This window comes from Mustela erminea, chromosome 5 (genome assembly GCF_009829155.1).
Source record: "Mustela erminea isolate mMusErm1 chromosome 5, mMusErm1.Pri, whole genome shotgun sequence".
NCBI classification, from domain to species: Eukaryota; Metazoa; Chordata; class Mammalia; order Carnivora; family Mustelidae; genus Mustela; species Mustela erminea.
In genome coordinates this window covers 28,739,331-28,754,522 of record NC_045618.1, presented here as the reverse complement: position 1 = coordinate 28,754,522, position 15,192 = coordinate 28,739,331, and the positions used below count along the sequence as shown (strand labels likewise).

Sequence of the window (15,192 nt, the reverse complement as noted above, 5' to 3'; positions counted from 1 at the left end):
ACAAAGAGGGGGTTTGGGGGTGGCAGGGAGATGGATACAGTGGGAGAGTCTGGAAATACCACCAAGATGGCTGAGTGCCACTACATCTGTCCCTGTTCGAGAGCTGCGCTCAGGCTGTGGTTTAAAGACATCCTGGGGCATCATCTGGCCAATGTCTTCACCGAGCACCGAAAAGTGACATGGGTAGGAAAACGACATAGAACGCGACCCTAAGCAAGGTGGGCTGGGAAAGAACAGTGTTCCATTAGGACAGCTGGGTCTATTCCTGGCTCTCACAGCCCTCGACTAGCTGTGAGCTCTCGGGCGAGTCACCCACACCTCAGTCGTCTTATCCATAAAATAAATGGATGTACATGGGGGAGAAGGGGTGGGCTGGCACTATTCGTTGTGGGTCAGGTTTCAGGCTACACCATGTCACAACCATCCTTCATGGAATTTGTCACTATTCCTCTTTTTCAGATTAGGAAAACCAAGGGCCACACAGGTCCCATCAGTGACCAAAGCCACAAGGCCCATCAGTGAACCTTGCAAGCTGGCTTTGCACTCAGGTCTGCCCCTAAAGTCTATTCTCAACCATTCTGGGCGCTCTTCTCTCAAAGTGTCTGGCCGTCCTGGAGGTGTCGTGAGCCAGCACTCTCATTTCTTTAAGGCTGTTTGTAACCCAGTCAAATCTCAAACCTGGTCCTGAAGAGACCTGGGAATGAGGTGTCCATGTGCCCTACCCCATGGAGAGGGCAGTGCTCAGCTTTGGGACAGCAGCAGCCCTGGTTTCTCTGCTCTTATTGGGCTCCTCCCGCCTTCCCTGTGATCCACTGGGATTCCAGCCCAGCTGGCCCTTTTTGCTGCCTCAACTAAGATGACAGGCTTCAGGTGTTTTTTAAATTAAAATGGTTTGTTTCTGCTCATTTCTTTTCCAGATGTCATTACCTAGAGGAAATCTGTCTTTATTTATTAGCTCTTTCCTGTGCAGAATCCAAGGGAGTCTCCCCTTGGCCGGGACCCCAGGGAGGAGGCCACATGTGGGGTCTCTGTGGGCTGAGGACGGGGGTCCTAGTGGAAAGAACTGGGGGTGGGGCTCCCTTTTTCTCTTGGCCATGTGGCCCACGCGCTGTGACTACGAGGCTTGCAGTGGGTCAGCTTGTTCTCTGCCGGGCTGGAGGGCTGTGTGAGAGCTTATGAAGGGCAGATGAGGTATTCTGTCGCTGTGTGTCACGTGGCCAACTGCAGCCACGTGGTGTTCATTTTCCTATTAGTAGACTGGAAGCTGCCTGCCCAAGCTCCAGCCAGATCCTGGCTGACACCCAGATGTGTCCTCTCTCCTCCTCCTCTATATCTCCGTCTACTCTGAACCCAGGCCTCTCCCTGCTGGGTGGCTGAAAAAGCTTCTCAGCCCAGGCTCCTTATCTCCGTTCCTCACTCTTGCCCATCCCACCTCCAATAGCAGCCGGAGAGATCCATCAAAAACTCCAACCTGAGACTTCCCACCCCTGCTTCTAACACCCCAGGCCTCCCCTTTCCCTGCGGGATGGAGCCCAAATTCTTAGATCAGCCGTGTAGGCCCTTCCCAAGCCAGCCTCCTCCTTCCTGAATGGCCTTGAACTCCCCTGGTACAACACCCACTCTAATGCCTCACCTGTCCCCTCTGACAGGCACCCTTCTCCAAGTGGCCCTGCCCAATGCCAGCCCCTCTGGAAACCCATCCGCTCCCCTGCCCACTGGCATGCAGAACTCCAGACATGTCCCTGCCCCAGGCATGCACCAGACTGCCCCTGTTTGCTTTGGGGCCTGCCAGACTGGAGCCACACAGAGCCTCCTGGGGGTAGGGGCCAAATCCTCTCCACCACAGTGCCCCCAGTGCCCAGCACAGGCCGTGATGGTGCTGGCAAACTAGATGCATGGGTGAGGGTGAAGCTGATGCCAACCACTTAGGGACTAGAACACTGGTCTTCCCAGGTCCACAACCCTGTAAAGACTGCCCCATGCCCAGTATCCTGAGGAGGATGTTCTCCTGAGGGCTGTGTCCCCTGATGTCCCCTCTTGTCTCTCATAAACATTTCGTGCTAAAATGAAAGGCCATCGTGTTCCCAAAGTAGATAAAAAGATTTGGTTCCCTGACCGACATTCCAAAGAGATGATTTTGAAGACTCTGTGTGCCTGTTCTTGTGGACAGTTCTAGGGATCAATTTGTGGTGGCATTCCACAGACTTCCCACTCCCTCCAGCTCTTCTTCTAGCTAGGAGAGGTTGGGGTTGGGGGCCCTGGAGACCCACCATGAGAGGGTGCTGGGCTGTGGGCAAACGTAAGTCAGACGAGGTCTATCCTGCGGGAGCATCCCATTCCATGGGAGCAGCAGTCCCGGGTGCAGAGAACCAGAGCCCGTGGCAGCGAGTGCCCAGTGCTCAGTGGAGGCCCACAGCAGGGCCAGGGGTTAAGGGAGCAGTGACTGCTGCAGGAGGACAGTGGCTGTGGTTAGTGGAAAAGCCAGGACACGCAGGCTGCACACAAATCAGTTAGGCAGGGCTGACAAGGGGCAAGGGCTCAGGCAAGGGGTACATCACAACCAAAATGAAAGATGGGACGGCACAGTGCTTGTCGGAATGGGAGGTGAATCTGTCTGACTTCTTCAGAGTGTTTATGTACGAGATGAAGGATGTATGAGGGTGAAAAGCCAGGCAGATGCACGTGGCCCTCAGACCCCCACCGAGAGTGCCTGTGGGCTCCACAGAGGAGCAGGGGGAGGGAGCAAGGGGTGTCCATCCTCACTGCACTGCAAGCCAGAAGCACTCAGCCCCACACGGGATAAGTAGCTGGGGCACTCTATGCCTGGGCTGGCCCTGGGGACTAAGGGTGGGGGGCAATAGCTTATGCGGCTCATAGGGTAAGGGGCAGTGGCCTGTCCTCCTCCCAGAATCCAACGGAGAGGCCAGAATGACCATATATTTCATTTCGTCTATCCTCTTCCACACTTTCCACCACCTCGCTTGCTGGTCCCCTCTGCGGCAATCTCACCGGCATTCTCACCAGGTACGAGAACATCCCCTCCCTGGAGGCTGTGTTTTTACAGAGCTCTGTAGTCTTGCTGCAGGACCCAGCTGGCCCCCCGCCCCGCCCCACTGGCTCTGCTGAGCATGGCCTCACAGGGCCCCTCTCTGTCTTCCCCATAGCTCCTGGAAGGCACAGAGAACTGTGAACACCTCTTGTGTGGTGACTGGTCCACAGTGGTGCCCAGCAACCTCTGCGGACAGAAGCTGTCCCCTGCTCTAGAGACCACTGTGTCCAGAAGACTCTGCTGAACTAAGTTGGTGATGGCTGGCTCAGGCTGGAAGGCTCACTGGTCACCATGGTACAAAGAGAAAGCACCCTGGCCTGAAAGTTGGTGCTGAGCCCAGGCCTGGTGAGGCCGAGCAGGAGTGACCTTCAGAGACTGGTTTCCCACTCTGTGGGCCTTAGATTCCCCATGTGTCCTCGGGGGCCCTGCAGTTCTGGTCTCCTGCGGTTTTAGGCATCACCGGGGCCCTTGGCTCTGGACAGACCCGGGAGTGGCAGGGCATTACCCCTTGCTCCTGACAGATCTGCGTCAGTCTCTCCAGCTGCTCGTCTTGGATGACCTTGGCCTTCTCGTACTGCTGGATGACCATCTCCATCTCCACCTTCACCGGCAGGACGTAAGCTGGAAGACAGAGACAGCTCCATGAGGAACTTGGCAGTAGTGGGGCTCAGGAGGGAGAGGGGCCAGTCCCAGCAGCCAGCCAGCGGCAGGTTCAAGTCCGGGAGTGGTTCCTAGAGGAGCCGGGGGGTGCAGGGGCTCAGGGGATGTCTAGGCACCCAGACAGTCTAAAAGGGCTAGAACCCCAATCTGCGGTGACCAAGAGAACTGTTTTCTTCCTTTGTCCTAGTGACAGCACCCTTCCTTCTGGCTGTGTGCACAGCTGCCCGGAGCAAGGGCTGGACTTCTGAGTATCCTATGCAGCTATGGCCAGCTGTGAGACCACAGTCTGGACACTGTGAGGCAAGTGCAGGTGTCATGCAGCAGCTTCCGGGAGCTGGCGGTAACAAGGAAGCAGAAATCCTGGAATCCTCACTCACAGCTGGTGGGAAAGTGACATGGGGCAGCCGCTCTGGAAAACAGTGGAGCAGGTCCTGAGATGGCTAAAACAGAGTGACCACAGGGCAGGGCGAGTCCATGCCTAGGCACTTCAGAGAAATGAAAACATACCTCCACACCAAAGCTTGGACATGGATGTTCCCAGGAGTCAAATGGGGAAACAAGCTAAACGTCCAGCAATGGATGAGGGGATAGAGAAAATGTGGCCCGTCCATACAAATGAGCATGATGCAAAAATAAAAAGAAATGAAACACAGGCGACACATGGATGAAACGCTTTTGCTCAGTGAAGGAAAGCAGACACACCAGAACACACAGACTATGATCCTACTCATAGGAAATGTCCAGAAGAGGCAAATCTATAGAGACAGGAAGTAGGTTAGTGGCTGTCTAGGGCTGGGAGGGTCATGTGAAGTGACTGCTAATGGGTACGGGCTTTCTTTTTGAAGTGGTGAAAGGCTCTAAGCTTAGGTTTTGGTGATATTTGCATGACCCTAGCAATATACTAAAAGCCATGGAATTGTGCACTTTAAATGGGTGTTTCATGTGAGAACTATATCTCAATAAAGATGTCTAAAGAGGAAAGGCAGCTGGGGCTTTCCTTTTGCCTCTTTATCTTCTTCCTCTCTTCCTTCTTCTTAGTGGCTGAGATAAGGATGTGATGGCTAGCCCTGGAGCAGCCATCCTGGGCCATGGGGTGACTTTGGAAAGTAGACAATGTATGGCAGAGCAACAAACAGGAAGAGCCTGGAGTCTCAACTACAGAGAGTGCCACATCAGCCCGGGACTCCGACCTGCAGACCTTCTTGTGAGAGAAAGGCTTCCGCTTTAAGTCACTGTCATTCTGGGTCTCTTTACTCATGGACAGTCCTATTCACCCAGAGAGAGTCTAGCCTCGGGTTGGAGGGCCCCAGATCTTGCAGCCTGTTGGTAGCCACATGGGCCCCTCCCTTGGGCAGTTCTCCGGGCTCTGTGAAGTCTCAGTATCAACTCCTGACCCGACCTCTGGCCTTCACGCTCTTCTCGTATCACAGAATTCAGCTTTTCCTGACTAGTCAGAAATTTTGGTCACGTGCCTCTCTTGCCGCTGTATTCGACAACTCTCCACATCTCCACTCTTCGATTCCTTTTCCACCCATGATCTCCCACCCTCTGGGTGTTCTCTGGCTGCTGCAGGAATCATGTGGGGCAGAGAAAGCAGAATTCTCATGTTTGCTTCTCAACTGGAGGGCAGCCCCACTTGTCCTGCAGGCCCGTCTCCAGGCTCCCAAGGCTGGACCCAGTGGCTTCTGCCTCCTCAGAGCTCTGCTGAAGCCAATTCACACCCAGGGTGAGAGAAGCAAATTAACACCCACACTTTCACCCGGCACATCCCTATCCTGAGGCTTCCAGTGGTACAGCCATGCCTGCTATGTCAGGATAAAGGGGCAGCAGCTGGGAAGAGCGCTCGCAATGGGCTGTCAAGACCCATCACTGTGAGGGTGACCAGCTGTTCACAGCTGGCTGAGAAGAGCCAGAAGGCGCTGTTCCTGCTCTGAAGGGAGACGATGTTCTTGTGAGTGGACCCGCCCTGAGCAGATGAGGGTGAGTGTACAGATAAAGAGCACACTGGCACTTGCCGGTGGGCCTGAGCTCCAATTTGCTTTGCTGTGCGACCCTTATCCCTCTTGGCCTCAGTTTCCCCATCCGTCAAATGACAGGAATGGACGAGACGACCTCTCAGAGCCTTCCCGGTTTGGACCTTACAAAGTCACATTCCAGTTGGATGAAGATTCTGGATTAGGAGCTAGCTCCCTGAAAAGACATCACATCCCACAGTGCTAACCGGGTGGAATGTGGGGGCAGGGACTAGCAAGAGGAAACCCTGCCAGGGGATGAGAAACCCCAGAGGCTGTCCTTCCTGCCCCATACCTTCCCCCACTCCCCTGCAAATGCTGTTGAGGTATCCTCATAGCCACAATTTCTGACATTTGCAACCAAATTTCAGGGCCAGAGTGACCTTAAGAGTCTGTATACGATACAATCTGTAGTCTTAATAGTCTATCTAATGGTGGTCTGAACCTGCTCCAGAAGGTCCTTAGAGATGCCCTCAGGAGGGGCACCTGGGTGGCTCAGTGGTTTAGGCCTCTGCCTTCGGCTCGGGTCATGATCTCGGGTTCCTGGGATCGAGACCCGCATTGGGCTCTCTGCTCAGCGGGGAGTCTGCTTCCCCCTCTCTCTCTCTGCCTGCCTCTCTGCCTACTTGTGATCTCTCTCTGTCTATCAAATAAATAAATAAAAATCTTAAAAAAAAAAAAGAGATGCCCCCAGGAGAAGAGAGGGCAAGGAGGTGGGCTCTGCCCACCCCCACTTCAAGTCAACAAAAATACTTCCCTTTTAATCTATCTTTCACACTGGCGAGCTGCATAAGATTTTGCAGAAGAAAGGTTTTGCTACTTTAAAAAAGCTCAGGAATCATCATCTATATAACTTCTTTGTTGTGCCTTGCCCCTCCATGTGACCACCTGGCTCAGACTGCCCCACACTCCTGCAGCAGCCCACCTCCTTGAGGGGCAGGCCAGCCCATCTGTGGTGGTTCTGTGCCTGGTCTGTGTCGAGTCTGGCTGAGGTGAGGTGGGCCTCTCTGCCATGTCCTGGGAGGTCTAAGGACCACCTTCTGGAACCTGGAGCTGGCTTCTCCCTCTTCCCCATCCCCAGGCCACCCCATCCTAGTACCCTGCCCCGTTCTTCAGGAACAGGGTTTCCAGAATTCTCTCATTTGGGTGTCCTCTTCCGGGGGGACACTCTCAGGTCTGTCATTTCCTGGAAATAGAGAAATGACCTAAGTCAGGGCAGAGCTCTCCACAAGAGGTGGCTCCTTTGGGAGGGTGGCCTTTGGCTCTGATGGTAGCAAGGGCAGGTAACAGAGAGCGGAGGTAACAGACACTCTCTGGGAACGGAAGCTCAGATGGGAGCACGCGCCACTAACACTGACCAAAACAAGCCAAAATGCAGACCAAGGCAGCACCTCTCCCAGAAACCATCTTGAGCTGTTTGCAGGTCGACAGGTTAGGGGCGGGGCACCCCTTGCTGGACAGAGGGGAGATGGGCCCCACAGGGAGCAACCCCTCGACCAATAGGCTGGACGAAGCCAGTGGTGAGTAGGCGGTGGGCGGCAGGCGTGCGTCCAAACCCTCAGGCTGTGGAATGCTGGTGTTCCAGAATGGCAGGCCCTGCTGTAAGTTCTCATGGGAGGCGCTGGCCAGCAGGACATACAATAAATAGTTATGTTGGAACGAATGCTCAAGTGCTTGCATGGGACATCTTGGCAGTGTGTGCAGCTCCTGGACATGTGACATGGAGTGAGTGGTGACAGGCTTGTTGCTTCTGCACCAGCAGGCTCTGGCCTCCAGTCCCTGAGGCTGGCGGGGTCATGCCTCCCACCTACCCCGTACCACGTGGCCTCCCTCTGCTCTTAGTCAACAGTGCCAGACTCAGTAGTGGCCATCTGCCACCCTGCCAGCGCCGCTGACCCTTCTTGGACCACTCACCGTCAATGACCCTCTTCACCCGCCAGATCCGGAGCATGATAATGAGGCTGATGGCATCCCAGGGGCTCCTGGGCCCATTGGCTACAGTGGACGCCACCATCGGGGCCAAGGACAGGATGATCACAGCCCCATCAAACACCTGTGAGAGGAATTGGATTTCAGTGCCATGGGCCACTTCCTGGATGTCCCAGAAGCAGGTCAGACAAAGCAGCTGGTAGGGCCGAATTCTCCAGGAGGTCTGTCCCCACATCAGTTCTCCCCTATCCCCACCTCAGGTCTCCCCTGACCCTCCTCCATCTCTTCAGTGACCTCTCCACTCCTAGACATGCCCATGGTACTCTCTTCCCTCTTAAGTGACCTAAGCTCATCCACAGACTTTGTTCCAACGGCCTGGGGTTGCTCCCGGCAACTTCCCAGTGTCTCATCCCCTCCTGGGAGTGGGCTTGTATTCCATGCCCCAGGGTTCCTGTTCTAGCCTTTCTGAATCCCTCACTGGCAGTGGGGGCTGAAGGCTGGATCCCTTGGGTAGCAGGAGCCCAGAGCCTACATCTTATTTCTATCTGACGCTGAGTCTCTCACCACAAGGAGGAAGGGCTAGGAGAAGAGGGGGCCCGGCATGGGCAACTGAGCCTTGGGCCCCGACCTTCTACCTGTCTGCTCAAGCTTGGGTTCATCTGGACTTCCATGGGCCAGGCCCCTTTATGTCTGTTCCCAGCACGTGGCCCAAAGAGGCTACAGCGTGGATGTGGGGCAGGAGGTGGGTGAGGAAGGAGTGGACAATGGACATGGTCCTGGTCCTGCATGTACAAAACTCCCAGCGACAGCCAGGCTTCCTTGGCCTTTCATCCCCACCTACTAAACCAGACACTTTTACAGGAAGCAGAGCGGCGGGATACTCTACTGAAACAAGCTTGCCCAGCTCTCTGACCACTGGGCCATTTTAGAGTGGAATCATTTGTTTTAAGACACATTTCAAAGCTTTTCCAACTGACTCAAAAAAACTTCTCAAATCTTGCAGAATTTTGAGGAGAATTTTCAGGCTGTCCCTTTGCCAGGAACTTTCTCCACCTGCCTGTCCCCTGCCCTCCAACCCCAACAACACAGCCACAGGGACTTCTGCACCCAGTGTGGAAGGATCAGGCCTTTCTGAGGTCCCACCCGGAGGGATATTTTCCGGCTCCCAGAATGGCCAGTGTGGGGTGTGCGCACTGACGCTGGCCTTTACCTCTATTTTGTTTTCGATATAATCCCAGATCCCAAGCACCACAATCCGAAGTACAGTCTGGGGAGAGGAAATGAGAGAAAAGATTATGATTACTGCTCTCCAGCCCCTGCCCATACCCCCAGCGGAGAAGATTCCAGAGCTCAGAATCGGGGACTCTGCCTCCTTGTTCAGTAATGGAAAATGTCTTTACCACCCTCTGAGAGTTTCTCAGCTTACATGCCCTCCCCATCACACTTTGCCTCAGCTCCTGGTTTGCATCACGATCCATGCAAACACAAAAACCTCCCCCCCTCCACACCCTAACACACTGCGGTGCTCCCAGGACATACAGAATATACCCCGATCCCACTTCCCTCTCCAGAGTCATCGCCTGCACGCCTGTCTATGCCACAAATCTACAAACGTGCAAGCTCTTTCCTCTTTGCACATGGCAGACTGCCTGTTCGCTCCTCTCCCTTCTCCCCCAATCTCCTCTCTTTTTCTTAGAGAATAATTGGATAATTAGCATGGTCACCCAGACACAGCCAACATCTCGCAGCTGTTGAAGGCATCAGGCTCCTTCTCCTCTTTCCCTCTTCCCAAAGACTAGACGGTGCAGGTATGGTGGGGGAGCCGTCTTTGGTAGGGAGGGCTGGGCAACAAGATGGAGGCCTTCTGGGTCCCCAGCAGCCCCAAACGACCACATCTGCCTGAACTGTTCACCCCTCTTGTCCTTCCGTGGGAGAGAAATGGATCCCCTCTCGTTGAAGTCCTTGTCTTTTCTGTTTTCTTTTTAGAGCAGTGTGGCCAGTGTGCTAAGCAGCGGTACCCTTTCCCTTCTCTACCTGGAAAAGGCCTTCCTGTCCTTCTGGCCCCTGCTGGGATGTCACCTCCGTGAAGGACTCCCACACTCCCTGGGCTTAGTCTTTTCTTGGTGTTCCTGCAGAACTTGGGGACATCAATCACTCTCTGGGGTGCTTCATCGTACCTTGTGGTGATTACTTCCCTGATCCCCCAGGCAAGGCTCAAGAGACACTGATTTCTCTCACGCAGGGTAGACACAGAATGCAAGTGTGGTTTGAGTCCATGAACAAATGCACGCATGAAGGACGAATTCCTTAAGACCCCTAGTAATTTACTCCAGTGCTGCTGCCTTCAGGAGAGGGCTCCTTCCCAGGACTATGTCTCACTCCAAAGAGAGTATGTACATGCCAGTCTCAGAGGACCCCGGTACATGTGTCTGGAGGTCCTTCCTAAAGCAAGACGACTAGCTCCCAGTAATTCACACCAGATGGTGTCTCTGCTGGCATGGGCTGCAGTATAAGACCAGCCATCTGAACTCAACAAAGCTACTGACTGCCCATGGATCTCCACCCACACTTAAACCACGAAAAGATTTGGCTGATAAAATTCACCTCCTCCTTGTTAAAGCCTATCCTGTCTTCATGAAGGAATGAGTAGGTGGGATCCTGGCGGCATCTTTGACAACAGAGAGGGTCATGTGATAGCCCGATGTCCATTCTCACATGGCTTCTTGATAGGGGACCAATGCTTAACTGCTGGACAAACTCCAGAAACCTGGGTTGAGGTCCAAGACATCTTGAAGTCACACTCAGTAATGGACTTGTTGTGTGGCCTTGGGCAAATCAAATTGCCTCTCTGTGCCTCAGTTTCCCCTCTGCCAAGGAGATGGGTTAAATGACTCGAATCTCCCAATTCCTTATGAAATTAACCTTTGCCATTTACTACATACCAGTAAGTGCCAGGCCCTGGGCCAGTACCTCACATGTGGTTCTCATTTTGCCGAGAGGGAAGCTGAAGCTCACAGAGATGAAGTGGGCTTCCCAGGTCACTCAGGCATTGGATGGTGAGTTGGCCTTTGGACCTGGACGTTTTTGACTCTGCGTGGCATTCTCCAGCAGTGTAACCACAGATGGACCTCATTTCTTTGGTTGTTATTCCATCCATCTAACTGTGCTGACATTGAAATGTGGTGTTTATCTCCTCTGAAATCTCACTTTGGCTACATCCACTCCAAATTCCCAGTTGTGAGGCTCCCAGAAGCAGAAAGTCTGGGCCAAGAGAGAGGGGAAGAGGGCCTGGTCCAAAGAGGATTTCTCCTGGGGTTGCTACTTCTCCTTTTTCCTCTTTTAAAATTGTGGTAAAATACACATAACACAAATTTTACCATTTTAACCATTTCTAAAGTGTACTGTGACATTAAGTACATTCACACTGTCATACAACAGCTCATCTCCAGAAGTTTTCCATCACACTCATTAAAACCCAACTCCCCATCCCCACCCCCCCACCCCCCACTGTGCCTGTCACCACCACTCTACTTTTTGTTTCTGAGTTTGACTACTCTAGGACCCTCATATAAAAGGAATCCTCTCACTTCTTGATAAACAAGGCAGCAGTCCAGGGGATGCAGGGTTGGGGAATGAAGAAGGGAGCCGGCCAGGCTCGAGATGCAGCCAGCAACCCCAAGGGGAGGAGCAGGCAGCAGACAAGACACATGGAGCCTCTGTGCTCCGGGAAGGGATGGAAGTTGAATGGCTACCAGGCTAAAGCTGAGCCACAGAAACCAGTGGAGCAGCTGGAGCATGGGCTACTTGTCTCTCTCATTGCTGGCCCATCCCACTGGGATCCATCCTCTGAGGTCCGACTCAGGTCACCCTCCTCCTTCCTAACCCAGTCCATGGAAACACAACAGCCAAAGGCAGCTGTGGAGACACCTCCTGGCCCAGCCTCCCACTGCGGAGGGGGAACTGGTGGCGTGGAGACAGCTGCTCCAAGTCTGAGTCAAAGCTAGAATAAGAACCCAGCTTGGAGACAGCCCACCTGGCGGCCTTCGTCTGCGGCATCCTTTGCCAAACTTCCCTGCCCATGGAGACAGGCACCTGGCCACACTGCCTGCTAGGGGCTGACTGATCCAGTCACAGCTGTGTTTCTCAATAGGCAGGCAAGTCTCCCTGCGTCAGCATCTGGGCATCTGTCTCAAATGCAGATTCCTGAGCTTGCATGGAGATCCAGGTATCCGAATCTATGGGGGCAGGGCCCAGGAATATGCCTTTTTCACAAACTTCCCTAGGGTACCCACTGGAACCACAGGGATTTATCAAGCAACAATGTCCCATGTTGGAAACAGGGAGGCCACATGCCTAGATGCAACAGGGAGGAGAATTACAGTAACAGCCCAAAATCTGATCCTCGTTGGGGCTCTCTCCCTTACTAAGCATGTGCCATCGGCTAGAACGAGGGTGGACCAGCGACCCAGGCTGCCTGCCTCACCAGGCTGCTACGAAGCTCCACAGGGAAGGCAAGAGCAGGGCAGTAGGGAGGGGCTGTTTTATCACTCACTCCAACCTGAGGCCCCTTGTCCTGCAATCCTGTCCCCAAGAGTTGCAAAGGGCTTTGAGCAAGGGTCCCAGGAAACCCAAATCCTTGGAATTCCTGGAGCTTGGAAGCTCCAGCTGCCTCTTTCCTGCCTAGGACTGAAGGTTTTCAGCCCCTTCAGTCCAACCTTGCCTTCAAGAGCTAAGGATGCTCTGGCACATGGGATAGGCCAAACTCTTAGCGAAACTTCAATGAAAGCATCACATATTTACTATAAGCCCAGCTCCCCTGCCATCTTGCAGGTGCAGAAACAGCCTCAGGGAGAAACAGGTAAACCCTTTGGTCCTCAGCCCCTCCTCATTCCCACCTCAGATGCCCACATCTTTTCCCCTCAGGAAGCCCTGCTTGCTTTCTGGAAGGACTCCTCTCCCCTCTCCCTGGAGAAAGGATTTAGGCTTTAGGCAGCAGGAGGGAAGAGTGAGACTCTGGCACCTGCTCCAGACTCTGTCTTAGTCAGGTGGCAGTAAGGCCTCCTGTGCCTCCTGAGAAGGCCCCACCTTCTCTCCCTGGGATGGGGTCTGATGAGCTTCTACAGCTTGGGAACCTTGGGGGATACAGGCAGAAGCACCTGCTAGTCGGTAGAACGCCTCTATGAAAATTTTAAAAAGGTACCCCTTTTCCAGACCCTGGCTCACTGCCTGGTGAGCAGAGTAGGGGCTGGCATCCTTGCTCCCTGCAGAGCCATCCCCGAAACCAGGCCCCACCAGCGGGGGAGAAGGGAGCAGCACGCACCTGTCTGAGCCTGTGCCCCGGCAATATTATAGCTGGGCAGGGTCGGGGAGTGTGGTGCAGGCTGGCCTTGGGAACACCCGCGGTGGGCACAAGGTGGCTGGGGGCTGACCCCATGCACTTCTTCCAGAAGCACGTCAACCCTTGGGTGAGTTTTCTCTGCTAAGATAGTTGCTGGCTCCTTCCTCTTAATCCCTCCATCCCCAGGTTAAGGGAGAGCAGCAAGAGGAAGACATGGAATTCAGGATCCAGCCACAAGGAAGAAGTAAGAAATGTGAGGAACCTTTGTAGGGTCTGAAAGCAGTCTTGAATTGGTGTGCACAAGAAAGGCTTTCTGGGGGCACTTGGGTGACTCAGTGGGTTAAGCCGCTGCCTTCAGCTCAGGTCATGATCTCAGGGTCCTGGGATCGAGTCCCGCATCGGGCTCTCTGCTCTGCAGGGAGCCTGCTTCCTCCTCTCTCTCTGCCTGCATGTCTGCCTGCTTGTGATCTCTGTCTGTCAAATAAATAAATAAAATCTTAAAAAAAAATAAAGAAAGGCTTTCTGGGTAGCAGGTGCCGATTGGGGGTGATGGGGGAGCACAATGGTGTCTCCCAGGCTTAGGTGCTGATAAAACAGGAGCAAAGGGACCAGCCTCCCCTTCACTCCTCCATCCTCACACCCTCAAAATCCATGGGCATGGAGCACAGCAAGCCTCCTCCCCAGGAGGTTGGTGTCTTCCCTAGGGGTCTACACGTGAACTCCAGCCAGACACAGTAGCCAATACCTCCAGTTTGCTCATGGGCAAACTGCTGCGTTCTCCCTGGTGCTGGCTTCATTCTGGCAGGAGGTGCTCAACTCCCTTGAAAGAATGGGTATGAGACCCATAGGGCAGACAACACGACCAGTTGTCAGTCCCTTCTACACTGTGTGTGTGCACTCTGTGCCAGCCCTCGGGTAAGGAAGCAAGCGTGAAACACACAGGCTGTGCAAAGCTGAGTTCCAGAACTTCCTCTCAGCCCAAGAACCCTCTCAGTCTCCTCATTCTAAAACATCCCTCACTGATCCCATGTCTCCCTTCAGCTGCTGCCGTCCCTCTTCCCCCAGGTGGAGGTTTGGAGGTGGCGCCTCCACTTCACCCGCTGCAATCTGCCATGAGCCTCACCACAGTGGTGGAACCTCTCCTACCTTGTTAGCGATGCCGGCTCTCATGGATAAAGTCCTGCAATTTATCTCAGTGTGGCAGTGTCTAGTGTGTGGGCACTTTCCTCCTCTTCAAGAACCCCCCTTCTATCTCCAGGGTACCAGCAGCTCTGGGTTCTCCTCCCACTCCCCTTGGCTACACCTGCTTGTTCATCTGGGCTTTCTTTTCCTCCGTCCATACCGACAGTGCTTCCCAGCGCCCCAGTTTTTTCTCTACTCCCTAACCCCATCCAGGGACGATCGCTACCTTGGCTGCACTTCCCACCCATACCCAGAAGCCCCCTAAGTCTGTGTGTCTGGCAGGAGCTTCTCTTGGCACACCCCATCACTGTTGCCTCTTTGGCTGGCCTTCTCCACTGCCATGCTCCCCTCCAACCCCTGGCCGCCAGTGATGATCTGTGATCAGTGTAGCTCTTTAATCTCTTTCCCCTTGTCCCTTTCTCCATCTCCCTCCTACTTTCTGGTTCAAACCATTAACCTTGAAGAGCTGAGCCATGCCTCCTAAATGGTCTCCAAATTCCAGTCTTCCTACTTCCTCCAGACCTGGATGTCAGGGTGACTTCTCTAAAAAGCCAATGTCATCACACCCCTCTCCTGCTTAGAGGCCTCCAGCGGCTCCCCACTGGCTTTAGATCAAGACCCCAACCCCTGAGCAAGACATTAGGGGCCTCTGTGATCTGGTCTTGCTGGGGTTCCCAGATGTCTCACCACCTCCCCTGCCATAGTGGACAACCAGACACAGGGTGCTGGCTCCCGCCTCTGTCCCCTATGCATTCTGTGACCGCTGCCTGAGGTCCTTCCAGCTCACCCACCTGCAAGCTCACACCTCTGCAGACAGATTGCTTCCATGACTACCCTGAGCTTGAACTTCAGCCCCTTTTCCAGGGCTCTCATATTTGCTTGGCTGCTTCCCAGACAACTACAGACACCCCGAAGCTGGGCCTGCACGGTGGCACCAGATTTTTATCTCTGCACAGCACCTCAGGTGCCTGGCTGAGGTATGCGAAGACCAAGGGCTCTTGGCAGTGGTGGAAGAGCAGCAA

The 15,192-nt window shown here is 54.0% G+C and overlaps 1 protein-coding gene across 4 annotated transcripts in view; it reads right to left on the bottom strand.

Annotated features, from left to right (window-relative positions):
- Positions 1–15,192, bottom strand: part of TMEM266 (transmembrane protein 266) — a 113,891-nt gene that overhangs the window by 24,916 nt on the left and 73,783 nt on the right. For all 4 annotated transcript variants that reach the window (XM_032342346.1, XM_032342343.1, XM_032342344.1 and 1 more), the window contains 3 exons: positions 8,861–8,917; positions 7,636–7,774; positions 3,555–3,670 (listed from right to left, as the gene is read on the bottom strand). In XM_032342346.1, coding sequence (XP_032198237.1) covers positions 3,555–3,670; positions 7,636–7,774; positions 8,861–8,917 — 312 coding nt within the window. The remainder of the gene's footprint in view (positions 1–3,554; positions 3,671–7,635; positions 7,775–8,860; positions 8,918–15,192) is intronic.